The 24263-nt window shown below is 40.4% G+C and overlaps 1 protein-coding gene across 8 annotated transcripts in view; it reads right to left on the reverse strand.

The window, feature by feature from the left end:
• The window catches only part of magi2a (membrane associated guanylate kinase, WW and PDZ domain containing 2a), a 244159-nt gene that overhangs the window by 72879 nt on the left and 147017 nt on the right, over positions 1-24263 (reverse strand). For all 8 annotated transcript variants that reach the window (XM_042220472.1, XM_005923552.3, XM_042220471.1 and 5 more), the window contains exons 3-6: positions 14730-14849; positions 9858-10073; positions 7311-7521; positions 1831-1910 (exon numbers count right to left, since the gene is read on the reverse strand). In XM_042220472.1, coding sequence (XP_042076406.1) covers positions 1831-1910; positions 7311-7521; positions 9858-10073; positions 14730-14849 — 627 coding nt within the window. The remainder of the gene's footprint in view (positions 1-1830; positions 1911-7310; positions 7522-9857; positions 10074-14729; positions 14850-24263) is intronic.

Consider the following 24263-nt stretch of genomic DNA (forward strand, 5'->3'; position numbering starts at 1 on the left):
AAGAAGAGGATCACAGAATCTCTGGAAACACTCAAAACTACAGAATTCATTTAATTGTTGTCGAGGCGTTTCAGATATCAGTTACCTTGTGCTGGCAGATGAGCACCAAAGCTGTTATGATTTCAAACTCCATATAATAGCTGAGATGTTTTATACTGAGGTGGTTGTTCAGCTTTATTTCACAAAAGCTTGTTGTCTCATCTGCCTATGGCTCAGTGACAGCAGAAAAAAAGTAAAAGAAGGATGGCAGCCTCCTTGAAACTAGGAAAACATCAGTGGTAGCCTACTGATTTTCTTTTTGCATTCAGCTTCTGATTGCAAGTAGCTATAGTGACCAACTGGTCCAAAGATGATGGCACATGTCACCTTCTGTCTCTAAACTTCTGTCTCTAAGACCAACTGCAATCACTCTGAATTTACAAATGCAGAAAAACTGCCAATAACTCTTTGCAACAAGGGACTCAACTGCCTGCCAACTTGTTGCATTCTGGTTATATTTCCATTAAAAGGTAAGCTGGCTGAGTGTCTGTGTCACTTGCTATCCTGCAGGAACTGTGTCATTATTTGTAGAGGAATTTCTGAACTTCTGTTTCAAATCTACATTTCTGGCTGGAGTAACTGGTTAATGTGAATTTCTGTGAATGTAGATGGTGACAGATTTGTAATTTCTGCTGATTTAATCACAGCTACAGACCGATAGCAGACTGACTCCATGTTATTGCTGTTTCGACACACCAAAGTCAGTTTAAAGACGGCAGCTGACTGCGAGTGGTCGCAAAGCTGGTCTCTGTTTTCAAAGCAACGAGCTAAAAGGGAATGAGATCACAAGTTCATTGCGCACTTTGGCAATAATTTGTGCCAAGTCTGTAATTACCGTTTTCCGTATTGTGACTGTAGCCTCATGAAAGTTTATTAGTACACTTCCAATTATCATTTGCCACATTTCCAAAACTAAACAATACACCAACATATGTAACTGTCTGTCATACAACTGGCAACACAGGGCAGGTTAAATTTGACCTGGGGCGAGGTGTCATTTGCTCACATGACTTGCCGTCTGAACACTCATTCAGTGTCCAATGTATTTATGTGCTTCCAGGAATATGCATCCTGAAAAAACCTTGCTGCCCTCCCACCATAAACAAGCATGCACTGAAAAGAGAAACAAGTAAGCAAGGTAGTCACTTCTCTTCTCTGTCTCTGTCCATCCTATTATTCATATTCAACTCATATTCAACTGCACTGCTCCCCCAGCGCCTATAACTCGGTTGATAAACCCCCTCTTGGTCACGCACAAAAAGAAAGGGGAAGCAGGAAGGCTGGATGTGAGAAAAAAAGAGAAAGATACAACTCACTTGTGTATTTGTATTTGTCTATAAAAATGCATTGACATTCATCTCTCTCCTTTCTTTTTGTTGTGTGTTTATCGAGTGTGTGGGTGGATAAAGGACACTTCAGATCTCGCTCGGTTGAGAATAAAGAAGTCTTTGTAACCTCCAGTCTCTTTGGTCCTGGGTTTTAAGCACACATATCACGGGGCTTCCTATCAACTGCAGCGCGGGCTGCCACACACATTAGCGCTGCCTCTACATAACTCCTAAAACATACAAATCCTGTACCAGCGTACACGATTTAGCAAATGTCCTTCCACCGACTTGCAGGAAATCATGCCACTATGCAGCTCATCAGAGCAACAGGCAAGATTTTAATCTCTTGAAATTAATGCCGTGAGCAACTTACATTCCAGTGTGTAGTTAGCATCAGTGAATGTAAGAGGCAGAAAAGCATAAAAGAGGAAAAACGAATAGACGATGGAGCTGCTGTACTCACCATCCTCTTTGCATTCCTCGGGCGGCTTTGCTTTCTTGGCTAGCCTCGGGTCCAGCCACGATGTTGTCTTAGTGTTGTGGCTGTGAAGAAAAGACAGAGAGAGCGTGAGAGGCAGTGTGATAGATGGCGAGAGAGAGGAGACTTGGCACAAAGAGAGAGAAGGAGGTTGGTGGATTCTTAATTCAGCCAGAGAATCATTTCAGCGAGGAAAGATGAGACTCCCTTGAGTGCCTGCGTCTAAAAAAGGTGACAAGAGAGACGAAAAATGCTTTAGGTTAACAAAATGGCAATCAATACTTTTAATTTGCTCACTGTCTCTCATTAGCGGGCGGGGGAGGAGGAGAGGAGAAGGGATAGGAATGGATAGAGGGGTGACTGGGGGGAGTGATGGAGAGGAACAGCTGTGGGCTTGGCAGATTCAGCCAGAGCCCCAGGCAGAGAGCTGGATCTAGATCAGATATGATGATGTGCCAGGGAAGCGCAATGCATCTACGCGGCTTGTCTGAAGCTCTGGACCCACAATGGCCTCCCTTCATGATGACAGAACAATAGTAGGAAGGGAAAAGTCAGGGGAGGTGTTGAAAATGCCTACAGTAAAAAGATAAAGGAAGCGAGAAGATAAAGGAAGAGGATGCAGCGAGGAGACCTTCTTATATCTTTTTTCTCTTTAATACTTTTAACTTTTGTGTTTTCCCGCAGGATATTTTCTTTGCAGCTAGGCGTCAAACACATATAGATTTACAGAGAGGAACAGTCTTGAAAACATGCAAAATGCAAAATATAGAGATAATAAAGTTAAGTTAAGTGATGGTCTGTTGATGACAAAGAAGACAAAGGGAAAAACACAAAAGTAATCACCGAGCAAAAAGTAGTCTGGCATGTTTCTCTCACCTGATTCACTGAAGTGCAATGAATCAGCTTCTTTTAGGGCGTTTTCACACCGACACACTTTGTTCACTCTCGTCTGAATCAGCTGGTGACTTTGTGAACTAGTAGTTTTTCTCTGTGGCTTGGTTGCTTTTCACAAAAATAAAACTCCAAACAGACTCCAAGAAAACCTAATTGTGCCACAACAAACCACGTGAGAACTCTCAGACCACACAGCAACAAAATAAAATACAAGAAGTAGTCGCTTTTGTCTGGCCTGGTGGATAACACAACTAAGTGAGTCCCTGACTTATTTTTCAGCCAGGGGCTAGAGTTTGTTTACTCTTACAGTTTACAGCATGCAGCTGGTACCCAGGTCAGATTATGAGTAGATCATGTTAACATAAAGGAAACATTCTCGTTTAGAAACGGAGACAAACTGCTGAACTGCTCCTCTTGATGCACTTGAGTGCAAGTCTGGTCAAATCAGCACAAATGAACCAGAGTTGGATTTAAATGGACTAAACAGCGCAGATGTGAAAACACCTTTAGTCTCTGTTAACACCTCCATAGAGCTTATCGCTGTTAGGAATGTGGGGCTAGGACCCAAATGCAGAGTCAGGAAGCAGGCAAGATAAGCAGAAAAAAAACCCCAACTCCTGTTTATTGGCATAGAGTCCGTAAGGTACCATACATACAGGAGTAACACCAGGAAACACACCAACAGGGTTAATGGACACTGAGGCAAAAGACAGAGGGAAACTGTGGCTATTTATACACATAAAACCACTGAGGGCTAATCAGGAAATAAGACACAGCTGGGAGGAAAGAAGACATGGGTTCACAGATTCAGCACTATCACAGGGGAGGTAGTAAAACTAAAAGTAAGTCACAAAAGACAACTAACTGCCAAAGTGCAACACGGAGTAAGCGACAGCAACCAGGGAATCAGACGCAAGACTGAGCTTGGCACATGGGAAAGATACAGGAGGATAGACAAAAGGAAACACATGAGAATACTAGAAACAGTAATGAAATACAACTAGAAAGGAAGATTCAAAATACTAGGACTAAATGAGAACTGAAAACTTCCCAAGATGCAAAAAACTAAACAAAATCCAGAAACAAAGCCCACAGACCACAAAAACAGCACACAGCTCGATGCTAAGACTGTAAATCTGATAGCCAAGTGCATAATTTACAGGATATTAAACTGAAATAATAAGCTAAAAAATAAGAACATCCTCTATACAGCTGCCGAATTGTTGTTGGTTCTCGGTGTCTTTTCAAATTAGTCATTTACTCAATATTAAGAGGTTTTTGAAAAAGAGGTTTTTGATCTCAACGGGACATTCCTGGTTAAATAAAGGTTAAATAAAAAAATAAAACACAAGGTTAGGGTTAGGCTAACTTGTATAGCTGTTAAAGTATATAATTTTATTTGAAAGGGAAAATCTTCTGCTTTTAAATGGATAAAATACATCCTAACCCCAAAAGAGTGCGAACAACCTGCTGGATGATGATGTTTATCTAGAATACTAATTGCTGGAATATTAGAATAATTAAAATAAATATATATAAAAAACTACGTAGAACAACCAGATAGTTGTTATAGCCCTGCAACATTGTGTTTGCGCTGTGACTAGCTTAATTAACTGAGTTAACATGTTGACATTTGCTGATTAGTATTAAATGGTGCACAGAACAAGGCGTTTCTGTCATACAAATCAGTTATTTTAAATACAAATAACTGAAATTGAATAACTGAAAATAAATAAAATAAATAAATACATTTCATTAAAATATATATTTTCTTGATCAATCAATTAATTGTTTAATTAGTTATAGGCAAAACATGTCAGAGCAGAGATCTTTATATATTTACAAGGTTGAAACTGCATCTTTGCCAGAAATCACAGCTGTTTCATTGTAGATTCTTTTCTCAAAGTGTATTGAGGTATTTTAGTCTGGACCAAAGTAACAGACTGATTGAATGGTGCATTGCTGTCCTTTGAGCTATGAACAGAAGCCTGAGTAGAAAAAAAAATGGACAGATAAAAGAGGAACAAGAAGCTTCATGCCAAATACAGAAGAGCATGAAGTGAACTTCAGTGCAAGTTAAAGTCTTTGGCTTAAATGTTGAATCTTTTTCATCAGAGCTTTTTATTCTCTTTTCTTTCCTCTACTTTAGCCTTTCAGTCATTTCTTCTCCATTACTACCTATAGTATATAAAACGTACTACCTCCTTACTCATTTTCTTGTCCTCCCTGTCACCCTCTCTTTTTTCCGCCTTTGCTATTTTTAATCACTTTTTTTCCCTTCCCTCTTCCTCCGTCTATTCCTCTTCTCAGACACCTCACTTCAAGAGCAGTAGGTAAACGAATTGATCTTATATGGAGGCCAATCAAAGACAAGCATCCTCCTGGCATCACTTATGCGTAGAAAAAAACCCCTTGATGCTATAAATGCGGTAGGCTAAGTGAATTAGTTGTGTAATGTGCTTGATGGATGTGGGAGCATGAGGTTTCTCTGTTTGGGGTAGGAGACATATGGCGAGTTGTCTGCAGAGGATAGGAATTAAAAGTTTGCATCTGTGGCAAATAGACATGAAGAGACAACATGTGCCTGGCTGGCTGACAACCCTGTCTCATTTCTTACTTTGGTGCTGCTGCGAAGCTTCTAGCAGTTAAAAGAGTGCGCTCAAGCAGGCTGGGATTCAGCTGATTCTACGGAGAGATTTCTCCTAATCACTGAAATGATCAACTGGTGCAGAAAAGCCCCCAAACGTTTTCACAATTGCAAAACCCCCTCTCTGCTATATCTACATTTGTTAATGTTTTACAAGAACTCAAATGCACACACAATTCCCACCACACCACTGCAAAAACACACAGCAACTCAATTATTCTTATGTAATAAAAATTCACCCCATGGTTTTACTGCAGCTGTAAAATACTAACAACTCCAATGAATTAGACTTTAGAGCGTTTATAAGAGTTCTACGTAGCAAGGTATTTCTGGGGAGCTTTAAATCTTTAAAACCACCATGTATCACATATAGTCTGTGTGTGTGTGCTGAGCACAGAGGCAATTAAACAGTGCTGAAAACATAAAGTGACCACATCTTTAGCAATCTTCTTAGGATGTAAGGCAAATGACATGATCTCTGAGTATGGCGCTCAGATTCAGAGCTGTCCCTCTGACGTACTCATTTCTAATCCTGTCCATCCCGGTCACTCCCATTGAAAATCTTAACAAGCTGCCTCCAGCTCAGCTTCCCGTCTTTATGTCAGTGCTACTGTTTCCAAACCATACATCATCTAACGCTTGTCTCTATCCACTACACCCTGCCTGCGCTCTCTTCCTCACCTCGGTTTGGCACTGCCCGTTCCTTCGGACGGTTGACCCCAAATATTTAAACCCCTTCAACTTTCACTACCTGTGGTCCTTGCAACTTCACCTTTCCACCTGCCTTCCTCTTCTCCCCAGAGCATACCTCCCACTTCACCAGACTCTCTCCCACCTGGTCCCTACTCTCACTACAGATCACAATGTTGTTTCTGAGCATTATAGTCCATGCCTGACTTCACCTGTCAACCTGTCCAATCAGTTCAATCGATTATCAATTTGTTCATTTTTCTACTTTTGTTTTTAAGAAATGTGTAAGCTGCTTATTATTACAGAGCAATGCCTTTAATGAAATTCTTGTATAATCCCAGCACCAATGTTTAAAGCAACAGTTTGTCTCATAGTTGATACCAATAATTTTTCGTGCCATGATATTTTTTAACATGCAGCCAACACAAACAGATGATTGGCAAGCAGATATTTTTATTGGTGAAGTAATATCAGCTGACATCAATGGTCAGCTGATATATTAGAGCAGCAGTCCCCAATCACCGGGCCACGGACCGGTTTGTGAGTCGTTTGGTACGGGGCCGCGATTGTTGAGGCAGGTGTGAAATTTATGGTTTTATCGATTTTTATAGTTTTAAAAAAAAAAATCGTTTTTATCGTTAACTTGGTTTCCCTGGGTCTTTTCCTGTGTGTTATGAATAAATCTTCTTTTTTTGGTACCAGTACTGGTTTTATTTTATTGTATTTATCCGCGACACCTTAAAGGCCGGTCCATGAAAATATTGACGGACATATACTGCGGCACAAAAAAGGTTGAGGACTGCTGTATTAAAGGATTTATAATTATTGTGACGTGAGTTTGTACAGATATCCATTCTGTCCACAGCTACACACAACAAATGGCTGACGGTAAAAGAAAATATTGCAATAACTACGGGAATGCAAAACAACGTTCAAATTCAATGTTCAAGTTTTTTTGTTTACATGTATCATCAAAACAGGCTTGATATAAGTTTTTTTTTTAACATAATACTTTAAAAATGGCAAAAACAAAAGTGAAGGAAAGGAAAGTTCTAGAAAATTATATTTTGCTCATTTTTCAGAGACCTTACTTTAAAAGAAGAACGTTTTTTTTAGCTAAAGTTTTTTTTGTCACTTTACACCCCGCTGAGGTCTTTAAAAATCACTTATAAACATCATCAATTTCAAGAATATCTGAGAAAAGTCTGAATGCATATATCATTCAAACACTTACTCTATGAAGTAGACTTCTCCTTTCTCAGTGTATGCCATCTCCCAGTTGTCTGGCAGCGGCCCTAGCTCATCGTTCTCATCTGGTTTGGGCACTGCCATCTTCGGGATCTGTCCGTCATCTTTGGGTACCTCGCTCGGGGCCTCTGCTGGGTTGATCTGCGGGCCGACGTCCCCTGAAGCATCTGTGCTCTTGTCCTCATGTTCACTTGATTCTGAGGTGACAACAGGACAAGATGAGTCAGGCATGACATTATCATCGGAGAGGAGAGGAACGGGGGAGGGCGAGGAGAGTGAAAGACAAGGGAGCTGAAGTGTGGAAAATGTGAAGGGACTGATTGAGAGAAGGGGCTAGGGTGGAGGCAGAAAAAAGAGGAAAGAGTGATTAGAAAAAGGTGAGAGGAAGTGGTGACATTGGGGAAAGAAAGGAGGGAACAGAGGGAGTGATTGAGGTTAACAAGACAGAAAGATGAATAAATCAGAGGAGACAATAGAGATTGAGAAAGTAGCAGGCGGTGATGCCCTACTTTGAGTTGTGGCAGTGTGTGAAAGTGTTAGCGAGAGAAAAATGGGAAGACAGAGAAAGAGATGGCAAGTGTGAGCTCATCCCAGAGGAGGTTTGGTGGAGGGAAGTGAAGAGGGGACAAATGAAAGTAGCGGATTGAGAGATAATCTATGGGAGGGAAAGCGCGAGGTAGTGATCTGCTTAGATCACAGAGCCTGCTGTGCTCTATTGATTCCCCTTCTGCTCTCCTGGTCAGCCCACACTCGGTCCCTTTCAGAGACAAAACTCCTCCTGAGCCGAGAGAAGCTGCCCACTTTAACAAACAACATGCCTCAGCATGACGTTTTTGAGCATCTCACTATTGCTGAAGATATTTCCACTCTTGATTTATAAAAACTTTTCAACACTTCATGTACAAATTTGAACCGATGGCATTGTGGTCATAAAAGTGGTGCTCTGCTTCAGTTTGGGGTCTCCAAAGATGACAAAAACCTTTTTAAGAAACCCCCACTACCACTAGATTGAGATTACTGTTCATAAGCAGGTAAAAACATAAATCATGTCAGCTTCATTAAAAGTTGACTACCATACAGTAGGTCTTGTGTCAAAGTCTTAGCTTTTACATGCTGGGTTTTAATGAGATCACAATGTCAGAGATTTCTATTATTTTATCATCCACAGCAATGATGTCCGGCAGGCTCCAGACAAAATGAAAGTAAAGTCAAAGTGTAAAACAACATGCAAAAAAACACACAAAAATCTACTTTTTAAACTTTTTTTGCTTCTGATTTCCTTTCATCAATTCAGGTATTTTATGTCTCTGATCCAGTAAAACAAATATGATATTTAAAGGAAAATCCTCACTTCACCCTTAGAACATTTAATCTGAGTATTTTCTGTTTGTTTTTCTTCCGCAAATCATGAATCTTACCTTGTTTGACCTCGTTGCCAAAAGGAAACCAATATTGCATCCTTTAACCAAACTTCCCTTCTCAAAATATCACCTTAACAGCTCCATAGTATATAGCCGTAATTACATCCAAAAATACAGCTGCAGCACAATATAAAAGTAAGTGCAGGGATCAGCTGAAATCAGCACCCAGACTCCTTGAGCTTCTGTGCTGCTCTGACTGATGCTGTGCAGTGAAAGTCTTTTCCTGAGGCCATGAAACCATCTTAGAAAGTCACAGGACCGAAGCGTGGCTCTGGATTTGGAATCACAAAATTCGAACTCATAATGGTGTTTTTATGATCGCCTATTCATGTGATCACGGGTTTCAGTGCGTGACGAAGCAACTCCATGTATCTGTGTTTGTGTGTTTACTTGTTATAACAAGTGAACACACTAGAAGGTATACTTAGATACGTCTTTTTAGTCTAGTCATTCAGTGCAGAGAATGGCACCTTTCTCTATCAGTTTATGGATAACGACAAGCTCTAGAGGTTTGGCCTTGTTACACACAATGTTAAACCCCTTTTCTGCCAATTTTCTGTATTTACAAAGAGGATAACAGCACTTTCTACAGGGCTGATTCACAAATGAGAGAAAGCACTTAATAAAATGTCCTTGTTGATTTTTAAACAGCCTACAGGCTTTTGTTGAATTGGGGAGCAAAATATGTGTTTGCCCCTTGGCTATCTGTTCTGAGACACTGTTTAAAAATGGTACCTAATGAATGATATCAAATTCTAGAGAGCAGCAGCACTAATGCTTTAATCATAAACTGTTTGTGCCGCAGAGGTAATCACTGCGAGAGCTTATTGCCGTTCACTGTTTATATATCACGTCATTAAACTACATATAAAGATATTTGTGTAACCAATTAAAAGTGATAATCTGCCGTAAAATCATTTTCAAAGAAATGCATGTAAAAACAATCTGTTCCTGCATCTGTTGCTAGGCAACCGCCCTTAAAGAGACTGTCGCTGTAACATGCAGATCAGACTGAGCCCAAGCGTGACCTCAGACCCTGCTGTCATGATGAAGCCTTCGGCAGAAGTGACCTTTGCCTCTGTGCGTCTGTGGAGGTTGCTGTCGGGACTGACCTGGGGTGACAGCAACACCGTTGCCATTGACAATGGGTCTCTCCTCCTCCTCCTCCTCGGGGGGCTCGATGCTGGCTTTTTCCATGTTGCTGACTGACTTGTTGCGTTTCCTCTTGCCCTCTGAGCTGGGTCTGGCGCCCGGGAGCAGCTGGTCCGTTACATTTAGCAGCAGAGCGCTGGGCTCAGCCGGAGGCTTTGGGGTGCCGTAAAAGTTATCTGGAAAACAAAGTTTAGCTATAGACGTACAGTAGAGTGCAAAGGAACTTTAGATTCTCATACATCACATAATATCACCAAGTTGTCAAATTCCCTGTGAAAATGAGAGCAGGATGAAGGGATCTAAAAGATGGATATCACTGACAAGCTCTGGACATCTTAAAATGCAAATTTTAGATCAAAGCAACATTTGGCTAAAGCGCAGCCTCACTCTGATGGTATATGTCCACAGCTTCTGTGATTTCCACACTTCCCAATCACTGACTACGACAGCAGCTGGGAAATGCGTTCTGTTGCCAAAGTGTTGCAGTTTCACTGAATGGATTTGATTTGGCTTCTCCCCATTTGAATCAAGTTTACATTTAGCCTATTTTATGCAAATCAGAGCTCCCCAAACCTTTTAAACTAACCACACACACACACTCTAAAATATAGACCCATTGAACAGTTTCAGGGTTCATTGCTTACCTTGGTGTTTAAAGGAACACGTTTAGTTAAAGGTTTGCTAATATATAAGAAAGCATTTAGAAGAGCTGTTATTTTGGCCCATTTTATCCTCTCCCTCTCTACTGGGAAGAACCTCAGTTCTTCAGAAGGAAACATGTTGGACCCCCCCCCCCCCCCCCCCCTTTTTTTAAGTGTCTTAAAAGTAAATATATCTGCTTCTGTTAATCCCAGGAGAAGACATGAGATTAAAAAAATAAAATCTGCATTTCCATAAAATTTTAATAAAGGAAAAGCAGCACTGAAAAATAATTCCTGTGTACATAATGTAGATGCAAAGAGGCAGCAGAACGAGCACGGAATAAAGAAAGTAAGGATGAGAGCGGGTTAGGATGTTAGCCTTGTAATGTCAGATGAGTTCTGCACTTGAGATGTTGTTCCAGCTAATTCACCATCATCTGCACAAAGACGTGCACACTTGCAAAGTAATCTTGACCTGCACACATCTAATTGCGAGCTAATCGCAACCATTTAAAGAACAGCATATTTATTATTGCGAAGTTCTTCCATTACCTCCTCTGCATATAAATCACTTACTAGCCCAGTGCCTGGATTTCCGTGGAATATAACTATGGGTTTCTGCATGACTTGGACTGAATAATAACCATCTCTCTCTCGCTCTCTTAGTTTCGGTCTCTGCTCAGAACCAACTCCCCACCTCTGGGAACTGCAGCTTTTCATTTGGCTGTGATGCAACAGCTCCTTCCACAGTCGTCTAAGTTGATTTTACATTTTACTGTCATTCAGTTTAAGTACTGGCAGCAGTCCAGTACTGTTGACAGTCTCCATCAGTCAATGTGAAAACCTCATAACCTCATGTTTATGGATTTATATATTTTTTTATTTTAATGAGTGCTGTTGAGATTTGATGTGATAAATCATTTTCTTCCAAAAAGCTGGAAAATGCTATAAAATGCTCACACAAAGGGTAACTGGAAGAGCCAATACCTCAAAACCTAAGGGAAAAAAAAGTGTGCAGGCATTTTTAGATGTGAAGTGACCAATAAAACCACAAAGTTACAGTCTTTCCTTAAGCCATTGCAAGTCTCAAGCTTCTAAAAGCATTTTCACGCAGAGTGAAAAAACTGCAAGTTTTATGTGACTGACCGGACTTTTTCTTTTCGAGTTTTTCGCACAACAAACAGATGAGAGAGAGTGAGACATTGGATTATATTCATCCAAAGTCTGAGAGATTCTTCTGTCACTTAAAAGATCAGACACTACTTTCCTTGGAGGCTTCCTTTTAAATCGGTGACCTCATCCACTCAAGTGTGCCTGCTAGAGCACATGAAGGCTCTGCTTATGCGCAATTAACTAGGCTCAAGCATCTGAGACAAATTTTTACACATATATCAAGGGAAACATGAAGAAGCACCTATTGAAACATCATGTTCACATTGTGAAAAACCTAAAGGCTGCAATAAGAAATAGAAGCGAGCAGCTCTAAAGAGATTACGGAGACTGGTGGGATTAGAACCTCTGAACCAAAGACACGATTCCCGGACCCTTAATGAGCTGAAGCTGAGGAAAAAGTATACGCCGCGTGTGAACTTAAATAACTCGAAGCATCACAGAAACCTGGACTTTGAAGTTTGAGTAAGTGGTGGAAATGCTGTCACATCTAAAAGCCACGGTGATTTAAGTCTACAGTGTTACTGAAAGTAACTTCTTTTCTTAAAAAAAACAGAAGGAAATCACCTCAATTAACAAAAAAGATCAAAAATGAAACAAAAGGAAGGAGGAGCTGAGATTTCTTTGTCACAACACAATCATGAAATAAAAGCAGAGATGGTATAAATAGATGGACGCAGCGATCGGAGTGGGTAGTGTCCAGTTATGAAGCTTCACACTGAAGGTTTTGCCTTATGTAAACCTGTCATGCAAGGGGTGGATCTGACACAGAACTCATTGGCAATAATCCTCCTTTCTGACTCTAATAATAACCATAATTTACAAAATGAACTTCATATTTTATTGAATATGAGTTGGAACTAGAGGTTTAGCCAACAAAGTCCTCAGAACACAAAGCACAGCAAGGCAGCTGAGAGTAATTTTCCTATAGACTTCTATACAACTGGACAGCTTTTTGCAACCAGGGGATCCAGCCCCCTGGTGGTCATTAAAAATAATGCAGCCTTTAGGTACTCAAGGCCATGTCTATCTTGTATCCATACTGTTAAGGATTTTTTTTCTTAGCAAAAAAAAAGAGAAAAGAAAAAACGACGGATAAGAGTGTATTCGGAGACCTCATCTCCGCCACAGCATCTCTGTTCCTTCAGCAGACTACATCAAACTTGTGCAAGAAAAGACGTGGGCTATGTAGTCCATGTGAAGTCGATCACCATCGCTCTGGTCTCAGATGGTTCATATCCAGATAAGTGAGGATCTCTCCTGCACCGCTGAACAAAATCATCTGCTAGTACTCCTCCCGCCCATCATCATTTACAAATAACATTTTGCTATTTCATTTTCTTTTAGTTATTGTCATTGTTTTGGTAAAACTTGTTCAGGCGCACTCCAATGCATTTGTTTTTGCAATTTTTAAAGCTTAAGCTACACTTTTCATGTACCCACCGGATTCTGCAGAGGTAACGCCCCTCCCCGGGGCATCCTCGATGGGGAAGAGTGGTAAATGTAAACATCTCTTTCCTTAACAGCCAACCCTAAAGCTATTTCAAATTACAGTCACAAGTTATTCTAATTTTGTCCATTTCATATCGCTCTGTGCAACAATATATGTAGAAATGTTGCAGCTGGTTTTGGTTGGAACTCACTACCTAGTAGTTAATGTTGGCTCTAACTGGCATTCACATGGTGTAACAGATGGCTTTATCTATCTGACGAGCTTCATCATTACAGCAAATATAACCTAAGGTGTACGGTTATTGTAATATTTAGAGCTCACAATCAAAACATGAAAAACAAAAAGATTATTTTATTACGCTGGAATAATGAAAATGAATGGCAATGGCATATTTTTACGCTATCATTAAATTACCACCCAGACTCCTGTTTTATAAGTTGAAGAACACCAGGGATGTAATTAAAATAACAACTGTGAAAAAGTAAGTGGAAATTAACTGAGGAAGAAAAACTGGAGTTTCTTTCACTTTGTGACTCAGCTGATTAAAGATATTTGCTAAAAAATAGAGCAAAACAGTAAGATGTTTGGACTTTGGATGTTTGGATGTTTGCTTTTCTCTGGGAAATGTTTTCTAGGAATTGAACCTGAGAAATTCCTATTTTTTTTCCTACTAACAAGTCAAACCTCTCTCCTTTTTTTTTTACCAGGCAGCTCTTTCCTTTAAAATTCATGCCTTCCTTCTTTCTTCCACATCTAATTGGCCATTAAATTATTAAAATGTATAAAAGGCTGTATGATGGCCGAGCGACCGCGCAAGAAGGAACTCTGTCTCCCTCTCCCCATGGAAGGCAGCTCCCATCGCCAAAAGGATCTAACATTGCTTCTGGCAACCGACCATTAAATTGGCCATCTGCAATTTCTTTTTTTTTTTTTTTGCTCCATCCTGCAGGGGCGGCAGGCTGACAGAGACTGGAGTCAGGTGGGAGAGAAGAAAGTCGGCTGCTATGTGTTATCTATATAATGGTAGGGGTCTCCTGAGAGTTGGAGGTGGACAGGCAAACTAGGCGCTGGACTTTTTGAGTGGTTTAAAATCTAAGCCTCAGGCCTGTCTGACCACAGGAAAGAGATGGAAGAGAGTATCTGTTTGTCTGGATTAGGAGCCTGAAGAGCCACTGCAGCTCAGGCTCAAGTGAGCCAAGAAAAAGCCAGCATGAAAGTACTGTGTGTGTGTGTGTGTGTGTGTGTGTGTGTGTGTGTGTGTGTGTGTGTGTGTGTGTGTGTGTGTGTGTGTGTTTCATTGAGAATTTACTTTAGATTGGTTTTAGTGTCCTTCATGTCAGATTTCACTCTCATCTCCATAGAGCCAAAAGATGGATAAATGGAAGCAGACTTGTAAGTGTGGGGGAAGTGTGTGGACGTGAGGTGATGAGCCCCATTCATTCAAGCTGCTGAAAACTACCCATAGTGCCACACTGAAGCATACATTCCTTAAAAAAATATAGAAATATCACAAAGAAGAATGGCCGCAATCATACGCGTTATTAAGCGTGTCTTAAATAAATCCTTACCTTCATATGTTCCACTCTCTAGCAGGGCTCCACTTTTCTCCAGTTCCATAAACCGGTCAATGGTCACGAAATTATAATCCACCCCCGGGACCTCTCCTTCCTTGGGCTGCCTGGTTGTGCCTGCAGAAGATAAGCAAGAAGAGCTATAATGTGAATAACTACTGAATGAGAGGGGGACTTTGATTAAGGGTGAGTCTTTTTCAGTGTTTTCGAGACGATCAGAACAAGCCAGAGCTTACACAAGCTGACCCAGGCCCAGCTCTATTCATTAAATTCCCTATCTTTACATTCCTTTTTTTTGTCCCATCCTTTGTACAGCTGAGACTGAATATTTAACAGAGAGGAGAAGTGGCAAGGTATGATTTCAGGAGCTAAGTGATGCAATTTGGACACCAAGAGGAGAAATCAAATCAATTTGCATGGAGTTGACAGCATGTCGAGGACTCCCTGACAGGAGCAGCGGTCCTGCCAGCTGACAGGAACACGGGTGCGGTGAAAATATTTTACCCTGTGGTAGCAGCATTTTAAGTCAAGTCACGACCATCATTTCTCCTCCAGTTACTAAAACAAAGTGTGTCAAAGTGTTTACAATGTTAAAATGAGGTACAAATGACTTCCTAAATACGTTCTCATAGCTGTGTGCTAATTAGACTAGTTAAAACTGATCCCAGCTGTGATAACACGCAGCACTCTACCCCTGAGGTGCTGAATGGGTTTTCACATCTGAGGGAGCGTTACTCACACTAAAGCAGAGCCTGTAAACCACACTTGTTAAAGCCTGACTATAAAGTATCCAACTGTGTGTTTTAAAGTTAACGGCGGAGCGTTGTGCCACAGATCGCCCCTTGTACGCAGCATGGGGTGATTTGACTTTATGTGAGGCCAGATGACATCGCTCCTGCATTACAAGTTTCAAACAACGCCTGTAAAAGTTTGTGTGTTGTGTAGATGTGGGCCAAGAAAAGCCAAAAGTACGCAGGTTTCAGTTTCCATAAACACAGATTACTGCACTTTTAACTGTATAAACAGAGCTACATCAGTTAAAGAGCTGATCTTAAAACTACCAAGTGGGAAAAATGGGTATGCTTAAGAGCCCAAGAGGATGAAATTGTTAGTTTTTCTTGGTTCACTTCATGAATAAGAAGAAAGGGGATAGAATCAGCAAGCCTACTTCATCTTACTGCCCCTAAAGGGTTTACATTAAAGGCTGAAAAACTCCTTGAGGTTCTCGAGGCTGCAAGTCGGCCAACATCAAGATCGGGCAGTTTAGAGACATTTGCATGGTTTGTGTTTTATACTTGAACTTTTCAGCAACAACAATCAGAAAATCTTGCCCTCTTTGGCAACGCGCGTGGAGGTGAGAGAGCAAGAAGAGGGTTTGATCTTCTCTCAAGCCGTCTGATCACTTCAATCACTTCTCATATGTACAAACAAGAGTGAGGCTGAATGCTTTGAAGGAGAGAGTATCCAAAAAAGTGCATACGCTATTCGCATTTGAAATGCTGCCACTTGGATCAGGTATAAACAACTTTGCCATCAGACGTGACTGAGCCTCACATGGGGTGTATGAACTCACTGAGGTCTGCTTCTTTCATGTGTCAGCGTTTAGACAGTGTGATCAACATCATCAGCCCGAGCTTAAACTTCTTAAGAATTTAAAGTTTGGAACTGAAAAAATCTGAATCCAATTAAGGTTTTTTAAACCCCCTAATCTTCAGGGCACCCAAGGGTTAAAAGGGGTCACCGCTTTAAATAGTGAAGTTTGGACAAAAGCAAACAGGTAAACAAAAAGCTCATGTTCAGAGTGTTTGAAACACTTTTGTCTGCTCTTGGTTCTTAATAAATTCAGAGAATCAATATCCCTAATATGGTCCTGTCAAAGGAAAGGCTTTGCTGTGCACTGGTCCTATGCAGAGCCTACCCACAGCTTTGCAGACCATTATCCACATGTAGCCATTTACTGTCATCACTGCCAAAATATATGAAACCACCGTTTCTCTGCTGGTCCTTCAGCTTCTACCTGAGACTGAAGTTACAGTATTCATCGATGACTGTTTGTTTTCCAGGCGATGACTAAATAAAAATTTATGCATGAGGACAAAAAGTATGATGAAATGTGTTGACACTTCCGTCAACAAATAAAAAGTTAAACAAAATGTTCTGGAGAGATGAGAGAAAGGCGGAACGAGTTTGGAAGTGATCCAATGAGAAGTAATCTTCTGGTGCTGTAAGGTTAGACGGGCACATTTTCTCTGCCACCAGGAAGCAGTACAGTACAACAACTAGCTCCTATGCTTCCTGATGCTCATGAAAACGTGACAAAATGTCAGCGCTTGGGAGGAAGAGAAGATTTGACATATAGACACATTTTGTCTTTGTTGTCAAGGAAACTGAGATGCTTTGTTAAATGTATGGAGCAACTTGCTGGTAAAAAATGAAAAAGCAACTTTAGATTTAGTCTATCATAATCTTATGATATTTAGTTGACTCAAACTAGACTAAAATAATTTAGGTGCCTAAATTAGGACTAAAACTAAATCAAAATTTGTTGTCAAAGTCAACACTTCTGTCTACTGTCTGTGTCAGTCACTCTGTTCCCTGTTCAAGCCCACATTACAACTAGTCAGCGTTCAACCTACGTATAGCATCATCCCTGGTAGGCTACATGCTGTCGGGTTTTGGAGGACTGCACACAACCACATCTTCGTAGTTTGCTTACCTACAAACGTCACTTTGTGTAGCCAAAGGGACATGAATGCACCACGGTGAATCAGGCACAGAGATCTGGCTTTGGATAAGTGCACAGATGCCCCATCCAACGAGTGTTAAATGCTGCATTTAGGGTGTAAGTTTAGCTCACTCTGTTGAGCAGCCTCATGTTGTTATTGTAGGCAAAGGCACGGGTTCAAATTTATGGTGTGTGTTAGCCCTGCTCTTTTGCCCAGCTTTTTTATCTTACCTTATCACATTAAGGCCCAAAAAAATATTAAAAGAAAGATGGAATTTAAAATCTTCCTTAAAGCTAGATAACTGCAAACCCTTCTGAAACCTAACGTGCACCTCCCTAGCCTACATCGTCTGTGAGTGTCCTGTTTCATAGCTTTGTTTCCTCCGATTGATTTCTGGCTGTTTGTTCTGCCACTGCTTTTTCAATTGGCTCAAAATGAAATGAACTCTCCAGAAGAAAACGTTAGTGTTTTGACAGTGAAACGGTGGAGCAAAGTAGGCACACCACACACAAGTATAAATGCTCTTCATAGAGTCAATGATGAAGTTTGAATAAGCTTAATCTTTTGTTGATGCGTTATAGCCAGTAAGATGCAAGCTAGCTTAACAGGGGAAGAAAAGGAGCTAAAATGTTTTAATGTTGATAAACTGAAGGGGAGCTGCAAGGTCTAGTATGAGATAAATCTGAACCATTTTGAACTATGGATCATGCAGAGCTATGGTAATAGAGTCCAAAAATAAAATATGCAATTGAAAATATATACGCTTGAATCATTTTTTGTGTGAGTTTCTTGTCATTCCCAGTCTCTATGTTGCCAGATTATCTGTCTTTTCAATATTTTGCTCTGAAATAAAGGCTATAACTATCCCAGAATTTTTTACTTAATTTAAATTTTTTTGCTGTGAACAACAAAACAAATCTTCTTTACTTCAAACCAGCTGCATGCCGTTAACCTTCATGTCAAACCTTTTCATTTCTTCTTGTTAACATGTTGATTATTGGTGCTTAAATGGAGAGAGCAAACCCCGAAAAGAATCAATGATCAGCTGGTGTCCTGGGGACTGCAGCGCCCGACTTTGTTCGCATAAGATTCACTCAGAGGAACCCTTTCATTTCTCGAGCACATGATACTGACATGACTATTTCATGAACTAAAGTGGCACCCTGTATGCACTTTTTCAGATGCTCAAATAGAAATTTACTGTCAAAACTAAAACATCAAGCTGGAACCTGCTGAGAGAGTAAGTCATGTGAGCTGATAAGAGCAAATGAGCAGCAGGGAACACCATGGTCTACGCAAAAAAGTATTTTTGTGTTTCTGTTTGTGCTGCACCTCCAGAGGAGAAGAGCTTCTTGATTGTGTCTGTCTGCATGGGGGCTTGTGTACTCGTCAGATTAGCCTCCCTCCCAGGCAGAGCTCCTGACTGAGCAGCAGACACACATACACACGAAATTTCAAAGAGGACCTTTGATGTTGGGGGGCTATATTTAGCCGAATCTTCTGGTAGGACTTCTCTAGGGTGACAATTTCTAAAAGGAAGCACCCACAATGCCTCTCGATTTTCAGTCCTTTGTATGTGGGTCATGATCCTTTAGTGCTGATCTGTGAAAATAGAAACACCCCGCTCAAGTGCGCAGTATTTCTTTAGGAAGGTAAGTCATGATTATGTATAAAAGCCTCGGACACTTATCAAGATTTACTACTTTGTTCATAATTTAGTTAGTTTACCAGAGTCTGGGGTTAAAAAAAATCCCCTTAGGTGTGTTTCAGGAGTGTGTGAAGCTCTCCTTAAAAATAGGCATGCATACAAAACTTGAGCACAAACATGTTTCATTGATGTTTGAAGTGGGAAAAACTGAATACTACCCTAGCAGCAAAAATATTCTACCAGTTTAGAAAAAGAAAGAAAGTAAGACTTCCCTCTTAGCATTTGATTAGCATTTCAAAAATGAACAGGAGGTGCAATTTGACCAAAAGAATTGTAGCAGTTTCAGTTTTTGTGTGTGTGTGTATTTTTAAATCACAGTCATCCTCTTTTGCTACGGTCTTCTTTATTTTGGAATAAAAACTGAAGATAGAGAGAAAGAGAAATAGACCTTAGCAGATAACCAGAAGTGATTTTCACACCTTCCAACTTACACTTTGGACTCTGATTGGTTTTCCCACTTGGTCCAGGTGTGATTTAGGGCAGGTGCGAACCCAGTAAATTCACGTGGGTGCAGACAAAAACAACTGCACCGAGACTCTTGAGTTGAAATGTCTAGAACTCAAGTGCTGTGTTTATCCTCCCTTCAGATGGTCTGCTAGGGCTTTACTGCAGACACCTTCAGTTTTGGGTTGCTTTTGCTGAATGTTTTGGGTCATTATCCGTTTGCACAGTGATGCACCAACTGACCACTTATGCAGCATTTGGCTGTGTCTGAGCACAGAGTATAGCCTTGAATACTTCAGGATTCATTCAACTACTTGGTGCGACTGCTGATACTTCTATCAGCAGTCGCACCATTAATAAGTAGTAATAAGCACTTGTGACCCAGTTCCATTGGCAGCCATACGTAACATTTCCTCCACCGTGTTTCACAGATGATGTGTGTGTACTTCAGTTCGTGAGCTGTTTCTCTCCTTCTCCGGTTGATCTTGGATTCATCTGTCAAAATAAAATCCTGGTAAAGATCTTTCAGATGTTTCTTGGTAAAGTCTAATCTGACCTTCCTGTTCTTGAGTGTAACCTGTGGTTTACACCTTGTTGTAAACCTGTATTTCCATTGATGAAGGCATCTCTTTAGACTTTGACAATGATACGCCCACCTACTCAACAGTGTTCCTGGTCTTTCAGGCCTTTTAGTGTTGCTGAGTTGACCAGCACATCCCTTTTTTTTGAGAATAATGTATCAGATTGTTGATTTTGCCCTAAATCCTAAAGTTTTTTGGTTTCTCTCTACAGCCACACGTCTTTGGACCTCACACTGAGAGTTTCCCTGAGCATCTACATTTCAGTTCAACTTCAGATCTTCTCTTTGATTACTTGCTCATAAAATAAAAAAGCAGCAGACCTTACCCAGACAGGAAACTCCTTGTCGGTCAATTGTCCAGTTACTTCTGAGACTCTAAAAAAAGAGGGCACTAGTGTAGTTCAATGTCTGCAATCAATCACTAATAGTTGTTAATTCAACCTACAAGCTATTATTTTTCTGAAAGCAATTGTGCAAGCCTGACAAGCTTCAAACTGAAACTAAATCATCCGACCTGACAATGCATGACACAGTTTGGTGGTACTGTGAAAAAATAAAATACATCTCTAAAGAACATTTAGTTTCTACACATGAGGCATCCACAGCAGACGTATTGCGCTCTTAAACAGACGTATAAATCCACCTTTACATCTTTAGAGTCTAGGACAGTCTTCAAAGGCAGGGGAAGAGACAGACAATGCCATTGAGTACTTTAGCAAATAGCAGCTCATTTCCTTGTTGTTAGCATTTGAAAATAAATTATTGTTTTCTCCCAGGAGATGCAAAACAAGAAACATAGAATGGCAGAAAGTTAACAATGAGAACATCGCACTGAGCTGTTTTTATGCTGAGTGAGAGTGAGAAGTGAGTACAGGTGTAAAAACAGAGGAGCGGATGAGAGAGCAGCTTAAGTTGTAGCGTGGGCTGCGGCCCTCGTAGCCTACAGCCATCCTGCTGCTCTCAAGTAAGTTCTCGAGCCAGATACAACTCCACAGTCACGGGCCACGAGTCCAGCCCTCACTTGTGCAGCCAAGCACCATTATCGGATGCCCCTGTCAAAGCTAACACCTGTAGTGGTTTCACACTGGGACTAGTGCTCCTACAGAATACATTAACATAGCTCTGAGCCCATCTGTATGTTAATCAAATACACCAGATGAAATGCATGACCTCTGTGTTCTGCCTCACAGTTGCACATTGAGAATAAAATCACTGTAACCTGCGCACAATTTGAACTTAACTGTAGGCAATACAAAAAAGTGCAACAGGGACCCAGACAGTCTCTGGAAAGCAGAAACATTGGCCTCTATTTAAAACAACAGATTCATATCCAGAGTATGTCCTGAAGCATGACAGAGAGATGTTGTACTGTGTATTTATGATAGGGAATCAAAGCATGTGCACGGGCCCTGAGGAAAAGATTATACCATAAGAATTCAAACAAATCATTTCCATACAGTTACACAGTGCGGTCTAAAAGCAAAGAAAAATATGGAAAGTAAAGCAAATGTTTATCTTTGATGTTTTTGCTTTAAACTGAGCGTAATGTCCTCTTACAGAATATTGGGGTAAAAAAATTAAGGCTCATTTTTGCAATTTCAAGGTGATGTACTTTTTCAAAATCTGCCCAAGGGCTTTAATAGGATCAGCTTAACCTTTGGTCAGTAAACCTAAAGAGTTTGATGCTAAAGTGGGGATTTAAAATTTCTGTCATTGGCTGACACTTTGTCCAGTTTGTCATAAACGTTATTTATGATTCATCATGTTTGATAAAGGTCCGCCCCTGAACCTTTCTGTATGCCAATTTTCAATAACAGTCACAGCACCACCTAGTGACAACAGGAAATGACCAGAGCCATCTGCTCAGCCTCTTTAGGTTATTTTATTTTGAAAACTGTGACTTTTCATCAAATGTTGCGACCCTGGCAGCATGGCCCATTTTGATATTTTGCCATGAAGCACGAAATTGCTGTAACTCAAAAACGTATTGTCCAACCTGCTCCAACCTGGCCCCAATCTGAATACAGATGACCATTAGAGCGTCACCTAGAAATGCCAGATTTATATTTAAACTGCATCTCCTCCTCAAAAAGGGTGATCCAAAATCTTATAAAATCATGAACCTCAGCAAACTCATCAGGCATAAAGAACTGTTTGGATTTTATGGGTTGTGCATATGTGTGTGGTAAAATGGGTGCATAACGCCCATAATGATCTGCTAGATTATGATCTTTTAATTAATTTATTTAGAGATCAAAAATTTGCTTTTGTACAGATATTTTGTTACGTGTCTGTTTGCCATGCCCAACAAAACTAACGTTTTCTTACATTTATATATTTTTCAATTGCTATTGTGGACGTGCAGGTCTTTTACAATTGCACTGGAGACCAGTACATTCAATTAAATCTATCATCTTTTCAAGTAGATCCTGATTCATAGCCACTGTGGATTTACGGTGGAACAAGCAAAGTGAAAACAGTTCACAAAGTTCCTCCATTTGTCATTAAGTGGCCAAGCCCTTTGGGGTGCAGGCTCTGGTCATTTAAAACAACCCTGGATAGTGGCGTTAATATCTATAGCACTAATTGGCTATTCGTTAGTTCTCCTGCGGTGCTCACTGGACCGTTCTTCAATTAAAAAACATCTGTTTCCTTCACAGTGTTGGAAAAATCAGTCGGCTTGGTGAAGTAGCCAGGCAAGGTCGAAGGAAAATATCTTACTAAACATACCTTGGCTCTTATTGGCTGCAAATGATTTTTTGGATTGTTTACTATGAGAAAACATGTTACATATTCCTGACAACAAAAAGAAATGAATTTTAGCAATAAAGTTAGGGTGAAACAAGTTGTGTTTATTTTATTTGCTTTCTGTGCAGCCCACTGTTTTAACTTTTCTTCTGATAATTGATAATGGCAGTTGTTAACATTCTTAAATGAATATAACAACAATAGCCCCACATGTATTTTATTGTTATTGCAACAGCTTTGGATGGACATAACATAACAGCTTGTTTGTATTGTTACTTTAATGTGCCCATCTCATTCTCTCTGGTTTAAATAAATAAAACATGTACAATAAAATACAGGCGCTAGCCACAGAGTGAGTGCTCGTCTTGAATCATCTTAGTGTCGTATATATGATGCTGTGTGTGAGTGTGAGAGTAGGTAGTCTAGGTAACAGCCATAGTGAAGTGACAGACTGCAGGAAAGGAAAAAATAGTGTCCACATGTCTACTACTCTTTGCTAAAGTCTCTCCTCTCTTTCCATTTTCCCTCTTATATGTTTCATATTCTAATCACACAAATCTCCTATGGGCAGAGTAATAGCATTTTCATTTAGCTACGGAGTTGCAACCTCCCCTGCATAATCTCACCGCATCAAAGCATAAAAGTCATTGTGCAATTTACCTCCATGAATTCATTTTTAAATTTTAAAGAAACTGAAAAGAAGAAAATGCCTCTACAAGTTTAACACTACAGTACCACATTCATCATGTTTATTCAAATTAAAGAAAAAGTAGTTGTGTTAAGATGTTGAGGTCAAAGACAGGATTAGACACCTTACAACCTCAAAAAAGACCAGTTTAGTGCTTAAGGCCGACCCTGAACTCCTCCGCCCCAAAACCCTTTGTTTTGACTGTCTAAAACAGTGTCAGCATGGCCTATTGTAACCATCCAAATCTAACCATTAGCCAATTAGGAAGTGATGGGCAGCTGTAATGCCCTTGCATTAGAGGGATGGATTAGTTTCCCATTCAGCAGCTGCCTGTGGGCAAATGGACTGATGGAGGACAGTGAAATGCTGTACCACGCCACTGAAAGCTGCTTTCACTGCACTTTGCCTTCAAAGACAGCAAGAGTAGCAATGTGCTTATTCACTGTTTCCAGCGATGATAAAGAGCAGGGTCTTAATAAACTGTGATTACGTATCATTTAGGTGGCAATAATGTGTGCTGAACTGGGAGTGTGAAGGATGCTGCTGTTTTCACGATCAAAGTTAATTCTGCTCCTTTAAAATCTAATCATATTGAATGCTTTGGTTCATAGATACAAAACCTCACTCTTGGTTCCTG

Source organism: Haplochromis burtoni, unplaced genomic scaffold (assembly GCF_018398535.1).
Source record: "Haplochromis burtoni strain Fernald_Lab_line unplaced genomic scaffold, NCSU_Asbu1 Contig_49, whole genome shotgun sequence".
Lineage (NCBI taxonomy): Eukaryota > Metazoa > Chordata > Actinopteri > Cichliformes > Cichlidae > Haplochromis > Haplochromis burtoni.